The sequence below is a fragment of the Sinocyclocheilus rhinocerous genome, unplaced genomic scaffold (assembly GCF_001515625.1).
Source record: "Sinocyclocheilus rhinocerous isolate Xijiao unplaced genomic scaffold, SAMN03320098_v1.1 scaffold357, whole genome shotgun sequence".
Classification (NCBI taxonomy): domain Eukaryota; kingdom Metazoa; phylum Chordata; class Actinopteri; order Cypriniformes; family Cyprinidae; genus Sinocyclocheilus; species Sinocyclocheilus rhinocerous.
Window position 1 is genome coordinate 207,001 of NW_015649568.1, and position 11,159 is coordinate 218,159.

At 38.4% G+C, this 11,159-nt stretch overlaps 1 protein-coding gene and 1 pseudogene across 1 annotated transcript in view; one reads left to right on the forward strand and one right to left on the reverse strand.

The window, feature by feature from the left end:
• The window catches only part of LOC107710669 (golgin subfamily B member 1-like), a 19,274-nt gene extending 12,315 nt beyond the window's left edge, over positions 1 to 6,959 (reverse strand). The window contains exons 1-9 of the mRNA XM_016515499.1: positions 6,888 to 6,959; positions 5,647 to 5,734; positions 3,697 to 3,867; positions 3,472 to 3,594; positions 3,104 to 3,259; positions 2,798 to 2,917; positions 2,116 to 2,229; positions 428 to 1,805; positions 192 to 274 (exon numbers count right to left, since the gene is read on the reverse strand). Of these exons, the coding sequence (XP_016370985.1) occupies positions 192 to 274; positions 428 to 1,805; positions 2,116 to 2,229; positions 2,798 to 2,917; positions 3,104 to 3,259; positions 3,472 to 3,594; positions 3,697 to 3,867; positions 5,647 to 5,727 (2,226 nt within the window). The 5' untranslated portion in view covers positions 5,728 to 5,734; positions 6,888 to 6,959. The remainder of the gene's footprint in view (positions 1 to 191; positions 275 to 427; positions 1,806 to 2,115; positions 2,230 to 2,797; positions 2,918 to 3,103; positions 3,260 to 3,471; positions 3,595 to 3,696; positions 3,868 to 5,646; positions 5,735 to 6,887) is intronic.
• Positions 6,960 to 10,364: 3,405 nt separating this feature from the next.
• The window catches only part of LOC107710672 (guanylyl cyclase-activating protein 1-like), a 3,329-nt pseudogene continuing 2,534 nt past the window's right edge, over positions 10,365 to 11,159 (forward strand).

Genomic DNA, 11,159 nt, shown 5'->3' on the forward strand with positions numbered 1-11,159 from the left:
GGGTTCCGCCTACACGTCATTTTCTTTCTGAACACGGTATTGGGATTCGGGGGGAATGGGGTGGGGGGGGTCACGATGCCGGCTCAACATCGTGATGTCTATCAGCCATCGGCGATGGACGATGGCATTGTCTATCGGCCCAACCCTAGTGTCAATGTTTAAAACTCCAACATATTTTGCAATCCACCTACCTGAACAGTGAGAAGTTGTTCCTCTAGTTCCCGTATCCTAGCAACTGCTTCCTCTCTCTCAGCTGTGCTCCCATCCAATTGACCTAGAGCATCAGGTGCATTAAGTCATAATTACTGTTTGATCACAGTACAAACAATTTGCCCTATGTTGTGGCATTTTTTGATAAAATGCTTCCAAGGACAGTTTACTCAAACCACAAAAACGGATTTGAACTTTGTTCTCCTGGGCTGTTTACCTTGCAGAGATTGTAGAGCGAGTGTGATATGGGACAAGCGTGCTTGACTCTCCTGCTGTTCATCTGTAAGGTTGCCCAGCTGAGCTTCTAGAGCAGGTAACACCTCTAAGAACTGTGCAGGGTCAGTAGGAATGGATATTTCCACCTCTGCCTCCCCAGCAGTTGTCAAATTCCGAATCCCTCTCCAAAGTTTCTCCAGTTCATCCTTGGCTTGCAGTCCTGCTTTCTGTTCCTCTTTATTGGCATCCAGTGTCTCTCTTAAGGACTCGAGCTCTTTTTGCATCTGTGCTAAGTGATCTGTTTCACTCTTAGATTCTTCTTCCCTTACTCTGTCCACTTCATTGAGCTTTTCCTGAAGATGATAAAGCTCTTCCATGTGACTTGCCACCTCCACCTCTAGCTTCTTTGTCATTTCCTCTTTCTGTTTTTCTGCAACTTCCAGACAGGCTTGCATGTTGGCCAGCTCTGTCTCAAACCTTGTTTGTCTCTCTTGTAATGTCTCCAGTCTTTCTCTCTCCTCAGCTGAAAGTTTTTCTCTCAGTTCATCCAACTCTGTGGTCTTTTTCAGTAACTCAGTATTGAGAGCACTGATGGTCTGCTCTTTTTCACTTTCTGTTGTTTCTAATCTGGCTTCTAGAGATACGTTCATGTTGGCCAGCTCTGCCTCAAAGCTAGTCTCTCTCTCTTTAAATTTCTCCAGCACTTTGTTCTCTCTTTCTTCAGATTCACGTTTTGCTCTCATTTCATCCACCTCTGCTGTCTTTCTCAGTAACTCAGCATTGAGGGCACTGATGGTCTGCTCTTTTTCATTTTCTAATGTTTCTAATCTAGTTTCTAGTGACACTTTCATGTTGGCCAGCTCTGCCTCAAAGCTAGTCTCCTTCTCTTTCATTTTCTCCAGAATTTCTTCCTTCTCTCTTTGCCCAGATTCAAGTTTTGCTCTCATCTCATCCAACTCTGTGGTCTTTTTCAGCAATTCAGCATTAAGTTGGGTGACGTTGATGCTGAGTGTACTGATGGTCTGCTCTCTCCCACTCTCTGATGTCTCCAATCTGGCTTCTAGACATACTTTCATTTTGGCCTGCTCTGCCACAAAGCCATTTTCTTTTTCTTTCAATTTCTCCAGCGTTTCTTCTTTCTCTCTTTCAGCAGATTCAACTTTTCCTCTCATTTCATCCATCTCTGTGGTCTTTTTCAGCAATTCAGTGTTGAGAGAATTGACTGTCTGTTCTCTCTCAATCTCCGAAGCCTCTAGTCTGGCTCTAAGAGCCTGGAGTTCTTCCTCAACACGCATTGCCCACTGCTGCCTCTCCTCTTCTCTCAGTCTCTGGGCTTCTGCCAACTCCAACTCCATCTGCCTGAACTGTGCAGTCAGAATCTGTACAAATGAAACATTCATCATGTTTATAATCTTGCTAAAGGGTCTATAATCCTAAAAAAAGATTTTTGTCCAACCAGCTGTGACCACAGCATGCAACAAGAAATTCTGTTGGTTACTTGAATTCTATTTTTAAATCACACTGCTGCTGGGTATCCCTACCCTCAGTGAAATCTCACTGGTTGAAAATCACCAGAAAGCTGTATGTTGTTAAGAAAAAAAAATCTCTTAATTGACTGTGATGATTTGTAACATATTTTGCTTTCAAAAATTAACAGGACACAGTGTAAACTATATGTGTTGCGCTGACCTGTTTCTGCTGGTCTGCACTGTTGAGTTCCTGCTGCAACATTTCTAGGACTTCTGAACGAGAACGCAAGGACTCCTCCAACTCCTCTATGTGCTGCTGGGATGCACAAAGAGCCTGTAAAACAATAAGTAGGATTAAAGCAAAATAGAACCATGTATATTGATAGACATCCTAAAAAAGCTGCAGGGTTTGATTTATGATTTTTGTTAATCCGCCCGTTCTTTCTTAATTCCTGTCCAACAACATGAACAAAAACATAAGATGAGTTGGACACTGCTCATAGAATGTGGAAATGCATGCACCATGCAAGACAGCTTACATCAAAATTGCCATGGTAACATGACAATGTCTTGAGCTATGATTTCATGCTTTATAATAACACACAAATTCAGGGTCTCCAAAACAAAAAGCCAACAAATATGGAAACAGCAAGACAATGTTATTCTGGCATTGCTGCTCTTACATGCCCCATCTTACATCTTTGTTTACTGATAATCTATGTGTGTGTGTGTGTGTGTGTGTGTGTATATATATTCTTATAATAGTATTGATTACTTATTGATTAAAGAAAAAACCTAAGCTCGTGACACACTATTAATCACATTTAATGCTTTACCAAAATATCAAAGTGGACTCTCTTTTTGGAACATGAAAAATGCAAACATGAGAAATGCAAACACACCTGCTGTAAGTCAGGGTCATTTGAGGCCTGTGTGAGATTGAGGAGTTCCTGCTCATGTTTAAGTATTTGTTCTTGAAATCGCACATCTTTCTCCTTCACCACAGCCTGTAGAATTCGCACCTGGATGACATTTGAAAAATAAAACAGTAGATATAGTCTTTGAGAGTGAAAGTCTGAGATTAGTTTATTACAGAAATAAAACAGTAGCTGCAAATGAACGGACCATCATATGACACATTTAAAGATGTGAACAAAATAAGCACTTATCCATGGTGCTTAAATGAATCATTGGACCTGCGAACACACCTGCTCTGCATGACCTTCCTCTCTCACATGCTGTTCAGCATCCCAGAGCTGATGTTGGAGGGTCTTGTTGGCCAACTCTGCCTGACTGAGCTTTTCTTTCAGCTGCTGGAGTTCCTCCTCCACTCCTGGAGCCATTTGGAAGGAGCTCTCTGAATTCTAAACAAACATTTCATTAACATACTGCCATTCAGAAAACTTTAATGAATTTGGCAATCGCCCATATTTATTACGCATCTTCTTAGGGGAGTGTAAGATGAACAATAGAATACACCACTAGTAATAATTATATTAAGTTGGCACACTATAAAAACATATCCAAGACCAATTAATGCTGAAAATAACACTAATATGTCAGCTTGTCTCTTTACCTGACTGCTGTTCAATGCTTCTTGTCCTTTCAGTTCAGCAAGCTGTTTGTTTAGGGCAGCCATCTTGGCTTTGGCCTGCAGTTTAAGCTTTGTAAACTTGACTTCTGCCTGTTCTTTCTCCTCCTGTATGAGAACAAAAACAGTCGCAAATGCAAAATCAAGCTTCAGACCTGTTGACATTCATGGTCTACTTGTTTGTTCTTTTCTCGTTATGCAAGCCCACACCTTGAGCTGTTTTTCAGTGCTGGCGTGCTGGCTATCCTTCTCTCGAATCAGCTCCTTCAGCTGAACCACCAGCTGTTCGGTCTGGGCCAGCCTCTCCAGGACCTCTTCTGAAGGCCCCGAGCCCTCTGGGGATGCTTCAGCATCAGGCTGAGGCTGAGGTACCAGACCATCCTGCTCCAAAGACAACATTCAAAAATTAGAGAGAGCTCTCTAGGTGGTTAATCACTCCCTGCCAACCACATTAATATTAAAGGTGCAGTAGGAGATCTTGGAAAATGCTAACTTTAGCCTGAATGCTAACTTTAACGAACGTCCCACCCTCCCTGCAATCTCCGTCCAAAGCCACGCCCCCCTGAACGCATATACGCTCACTCACAGACCAGAATACCAGAGAAAATTCACTCTATTTTCCAAATGCATGTTATAGATCTTATTGTGAACAATTCATCCATGTATGCGTTTCATTTAACAGAATCTCATGGCAATTCATAACTATTTTACATTTTGGCAAATTGGTGGCTAATTCATTTGTATCCACACAAACTCATTCATACGATCTGCTTATGGCCACAGTGATGGTTAGATTTAGGGGTGGAGCTTCATGCTTACTTTTTTCTAAAAATCATACATTTTCATAAGACTCGGTTTCATTATATAAAAAGTTATCAAAATGTATTTACTCATTTCTTTTAAATCAAAATGTCAACTTGATCTTCCAGTGAAATATCAGACTTTCGTCCGTATGCCAGACTTCTCCAAACATTTAGTTCACATAAATTCCACCCACAAATGACTTCAAGCTCTCATTATATTTTTGAGTGCAATGCCCATATCTCAATCATATCCAGTCAACAACCGATGAATAGAACTAAGTTGGCACCCTACATTTTTTCTTTTTTTGTTATTCTGTTCAGATATATGTGTAAAAGGAATCTTGGGGGTGATCCTTGATAAGCTGACCTTTAAAGATCATATTGCAAATACAGTATGATCATGCAGGTTCACACTACACAGCATCAGGAAGATCAGACCCTTCCTAACAGAGCATGCAACACAGCTTCTCGTGTTTATTGTCATCTTATGGTAAATCGCTTGTTGTATTCCTCAACTGTAAGTCGCTTTGGATAAAAGCATCTGCCATATGAATAAATGTAAATGTCACAATATAGAAGGTAAGATCTGTTGCTACTTCCATTTCATTACAACTTTAATATCAAATGGTGTTAACTTAGCACTGTTCTTGTTTGTCTACTTATGCATGTCTTATTCTTAAGACCCATTCACACCAAGAACAATAACTGTAAAGATAACTATATTACCATCCACACCACAACGCACAATAACGGTCTGTTTGTTCTAAGCATTTGCTGCAGTTTTGTCATCTGCCATTTTTAAATGCTCAAGCTCTTTAAAGTCGGATGGATTTTGATTGTTTTTTTTATCTTTTATCAGCTGGGGGAAAAAATCATTCTGAAAGTGATTCCAATGATATCGTTCATCTGTGCTGTTATTGTTATAGTTGTTTTATGGACTTTAAATTTAGAACGACCATATAATTATTGTTATAGTTATTGTCTTTGGTAAAAAAATCATTCTGAAAGTGATTCCAATGATATCGTTCATCTGTGCTGTTATTGTTATAGTTGTTTTATGGACTTTATGGACTTTAAATTTAGAACGACCATATAATTATTGTTATAGTTATTGTCTTTGGTGTGAACGGGCCTTTAGTGGTCCATGCAAATCATTTTAAGATGGTAAAAGGCTTGTAAACTAACTCATAAATCTGTAAATAAGTACTTAAATGTGGAAATGTGGACTATTTTCTGATCTTTCAGCACAGCTACTATAATTATTTGAGTAATTGCAATGTCCATGTGTGTTCCACAAAGATTCTTGGTATTGACCCAAAATATCACTCCAAGGATTGTTCAGATTTTGTCTACTCACCTGGAAGTCTCCATCGGAGCGTTCCTCACCCGAGAGCTCCTGGAGGACAGAGGACACCCCTTGGGTCAGCCGGCTAAACATGGCTGACCTGCATGTAAATGCACAGAGTATTTTGTATCAAGTTCTGTATTGTGTGCATTACTGAAACTGCTCTGACACATTCAGGACACAAGTAAAGATAAAACCAGAATCATATAAAGTCAGATAATCATATAAATCAAATAAGGACTTCCCATCTGGGACACAACTCACACTTATGCACAACAACATCAAAAGTTCAAATTATTACAGAATTAGTGAACATTTTCATTTTAATGTTCCATGAGGGCAGAACTTCGGTGAATCATGACCACACTACCTAAAAGGGTCATTTGGCTCTCAAGATCCTATATCAGGCAACCAACTAGTAATACAATGGAATGTGACAAAGGTAATTATTCAAATCAAACCTTTGAAATACCATCTGGCCTCTTAAAATTAAATGGCACTCACTATTAATTAACAGTTTGGCATTAAATATTCAGTTTATATAAATATAACGCTTCTGTTCTGCATCACACCACATTAAAAAAACAAATATATGTTGCATAAAGGAAAAGATCTTACCGAATGGTTAGTCTGGATATTTGTTAGTTTATATTCTTGTATTTCCCATTGATTATAACTGTACACAGACTGTGAGCACATCATATGCATAACTCAAAATGCATAATGCATAACTAGAACACTTGATGAGCTCAAATCTGTTAGGTAATGTGTGTCCCCTGTACTGACAATAACTACAGGAGGCGTGAACGCCTGTATAACAATAATACCTGACTGTATTTCCTGATAATAAATAACCACCTTTGACAGAGCCATAAAGCGGAGAAAAACGAACAGAACCGAACAACGTCGAAACATAGAAACGGGCGACTGCGGCTGCGTCGCTTTCATTTTGTCTACACAACAGCAAAGATTATTGAGCGACTCTTCTTCCTTGTGTTTTAAAATCGATTGGTATAAGAACATATGATCAAGACACATAAAGGTATGACTTTTATTTTTGATATTGGTTATAAAATGGCATCATTAAAGCCCAATGAGCGGCAGTAATGAACGCAAGCTGTAACTGGGCTCTAGCTGAGGATTCGTAAACAACTCTAACGATATTTATAAATGTAACGTTACTTGAGTTTGTGCATGTCAGCTGCTGAATACATTTAGTCATCTTGTTAATGTTATTTAAGCATAAAACTGACCTGTGTAATCGGAGCAGGGAAGAGCTGCGTGGTTTATTTGATCAATTTCGTCTCCAGGATTTTACAGCCACATCACCACACATCCCGGAAACAGAAACGCAACGCTGTGATTGGACCGCGCAAGGGAGCGTGTGAAAACTACTAGTGACACAGTGAGCCGCATAACCGTACACCAAGGGACCGTCCACAAAAATAAAATGTAGAATCAAACTAAATTAGGTATGGTTGTTTGCAAGAGATAATAGGAACCAGTTACAACTATTATTTTAGGTTTGGAGTTACATCATGGTTCAAAACAGAACGGGACGACATGATTTAAAGCTTAACATGATTATTAATTATGGAAAACAGTTGGGACGCAGTCTCGTTCTTCTGGCACACTACACCACAGTGTTTGTCAGCTTTGTATCTCGCTCTGTGAACTGTTTTTTGGAAGTGATCAAGTGGATGTCGGCGTTTGCCAGATATACGGTAGCGGTATTCGATTCTATTCATAGAAGCCTACACTGGTGGACCAGAAGTCGCAGTAGGTCGTCCATAGAGATGCTCTCCAGCAGCGAAACAGAGTCAGACTGATGAAGGACAAAGTGCTTATGAACTCAAAGGAGCGTTCCTGGAAAAAAATAATTCATGGATCTTAAATGGATTTATAGACTCCAAGGAGAACAATATCAATGCATCGGTACATGTAGAAGTTTGTAATGTTTCTGTACTACTTGAGTTGTATGTCGCAGTCTTGAGTTTTTGTTCATTTCAAAGCGCTCATTGAAAGCACTGAGGTCTAGAGGTTAAGGGAGAGTCCACCACTGTTATAACCACACCTGACAGACTGAAGACTGAACACAGCACCTGGTTTTCAGGTCTAAACCAGTATTCTACCAGAAGAAAACAATGAAGAAAAGTTGGTTAAGTTCATAGTAACTCGTTTTGCCTCACAGTTAATCCTAAACAGTGTTTTTTTTTTACCCTAGCAAATTTTTTTTTTTTTAATATTCACTGAATGTAGATTAATAGTCAGGGAGAAGAGCCAAATCATTACCATTAGCACATATGTATATTTTACCAACTTTATTTTATTTAATGTCTGTGGTTGGAGCAAATATACAGTATGTTGGGTAAAAGAGTAACCTTAAATAATCATAGTAAAATATATTCTGAAACAAGTGGGAATTTGTATCATCAGTAAGAGACGAAACTCTAATCATCATCATTTGTGTGGGGTAACCTGAACCAATTCAGCTCCAACATATGATTTATTGGACCTCTTTCACATTTCAGGGTTTCTCAGAAGTGAGCAGTGCTACTTCAGCATCACTGTTTTTTTTATTATTTTTGTTTTACAGTTTTATTTATTATTTTATTTTTATATTTTCTGTTTTCATTTAGCTTTTGTCATTTTAGGCCATGTTTATTCATTTCGAGTAATATTAATGTTTATTTTTATGGTTTTAGTTAATGATAATAACCCCGAGTTTGGTAAACTTCTATAGTGGTGAATGGGAGACAACAGTAAATATGATTTTTGTATTCCCATTTGCTTCAGTAGCAAAAGAAAGAAATCACAGTAGGGTTTCCTTGATTTTCCAAAACAGAAAAAGAAAAAAATAGATTGATTAACAACACCCTCACAGCTATTTTTGTATTGATTTTATTGTTTTTAATCATTTAATGGCCAAAAATATAACAAAGTATAGCGCTATAATGTAGGCTACAATAAATTCATTAAAAAATTATATAAAGAAATGCTGATTTACAATTGTAGTAACTATGGAAACACGTCATCACAGACTGTGAAAAGGGTCCATTGAAGTTTTCCTATGGGCAGATTGTGACTATGTGTGCCAATACCCCATTTTAGGAACGCAAGCTTTGAATATTGTCTATATTATTACTTATCCAAAACATCATATTGACTGTTAAAGCGTTTAAATTTCTCTGTAATGGAAAACTCTGTGTTCTGAGAACAAAGTACTGTCGTGCTCACCAAAATGCATTTTTAGAAACTTTCCAGAAAAGACTAAGTTTTACTTGGTTTGCGAAAAGAGGAATACACAGCATTTTGGATCTCTGAATGTTATAATAGGCTTAATTTCTTGTGGAACCGTATCTCAAAGGACACATTTCATTCCTGTTATACTGTCTATGATATGTGAGCTTTTGAATGGTAAAACTATTATTACTATTATTGTTGAATTTATAAACCCATGTAATATGGATGTGATGTGTAATTTGACAATCAAATGGTAACAAATTGAAAAATTGTTTTTTTTCATGTGAAGAATGTGGAGGCTCCAATGATTTTTGGCATTATACAACAAATTATACAATACATTATATACAGGTGCATCTCAATAAATTAGAATGTCGTGGAAAAGTTCATTTATTTCAGTAATTCAACTCAAATTGTGAAACTTGTGTATTAAATAAATTCAATGCACACAGACTGAAGTAGTTTAAGTCTTTGGTTCTTTTAATTGTGATGATTTTGGCTCACATTTAACAAAAACCCACCAACTCACTATCTCAACAAATTAGAATACTCCATAAGACCAATAAAAAAAAACATTTTTAATGAATTGTTGGCCTTCTGGAAAGTATGTTAATTTACTGTACATGTACTCAATACTTGGTAAGGGAGTCTTCCCCATGATTGTGTATCCTAGTGAACCAAACTGAGAGACCATTTTGAAGGCTCAGGAAACCTTTGCAGGTGTTTTGAGTTGATTAGCTGATTGGCATTTCACCATATTCTAATTTGTTGAGATTGGTGGGTTTTTGTTAAATGTGAGCCAAAATCATCACAATTAAAAGAACCAAAGACTTAAACTACTTCAGTCTGTGTCCACTGAATTTATTTAATACACGAGTTCACAATTTGAGTTGAATTACTGAAATAAATTAACTTTTCCACGACATTCTAATTTATTGAAATACACCTGTATAATTTTGCCACTATAATGTTCGTACCTGCATTGTTTTGGAATCATTAGGAAGATTGCAAATATTGATACGTAATTAGGCCAATTGTAAAGGCTTTGTCATGTATGAAAAAAATATATCTGCTGAAGCTTGTTACCTTGGCATATGATGATGGCTCAAAATTGTTACATGGCTTCTAACATAAAGTGAAGTGACATGTGGCCAAGTATGGTGACCCATACTCGGAATTAGTGCTCTGCATTTAACCCATCCAAAGTGCACACACAGGCCACGACTTCCCATGTATTCATATGAATATTTATCAGCTGACAATTTGAAAATAAACTTGGAAACAACTTGCATACGAGAAACGCTGACACAGTTGCATCTGTTCACAGGCCCTCACATGGGAACATTTGTCAGCATGTCCCCAAGCTCACATGCAATGACCAATGGCCATCCCAGCCACGGTCATCCTTAAGCCTCACATACACAGTGAGCTGGATTAGTCGCAGTTAATATCAATAAGATGGAGTTGGTGGGGCGTGTCTGATCCCAGGCCAGTACAAAAACCTCCTGAGGGTGCCCACCTCTCTCTTAGGTTCCAGTGTCGTGTGTCTGTGAGAAGCGAAACACTCGCCTGCACAGCAGACCAGTTGGGATTTCTGACAGAGTAGCTCCAGTCTTGCTCGCCAAAACAATCAGTTCTCAGTTCAGCGATGGGGAATTCGACGGGCAGCACCGTGGACGACCTGCAGGCCATTGAAATGCATCTGTGGTATAAGAAGTTCATGACTGAGTGTCCATCTGTCAGCTCACGCTTCATGAGTTCAAACAGTTCTTCGGGCTCAGAGGTCTGGATCAAGAGACCAATGCCTACATCGAGCAGATGTTCCGAACATTTGACATGAACAAGGTGAGTGAAAGTTCATTTTGAGTGGATAGTAACAGTTGCTAAGGATGCCTTTGAAAACTTTCTGCATTAAAGGGGTGCTATTATGCTTTTTCACTTTTTCAACTTTAGTTAATCTGTAATGTTGCTGTTTGAGCATAAAAAAAAAGAGCTGCAAAGTTACAAAGCTCAAAGTCCAATTCAAAAGGAGATATTTTAGTTAATAGAAATCACTTTTCAAAAACTACAACGAACGACTCGTTTGGACTACAACGCATATTTTCCGGGATTTGTGATATCACAAAGATTGACGAATGGGACAAGACCTGGTTGAGCTGCACTAGAGAAGATAACGAGTGTTATCACTATGTCGGAGACACGCTAGCTTTCCCAAGGCAGACGAACTTAGAGTGGTTACAATCATCCAGGTTTAAATCGCACTCAAATTGATTTGATTTTGA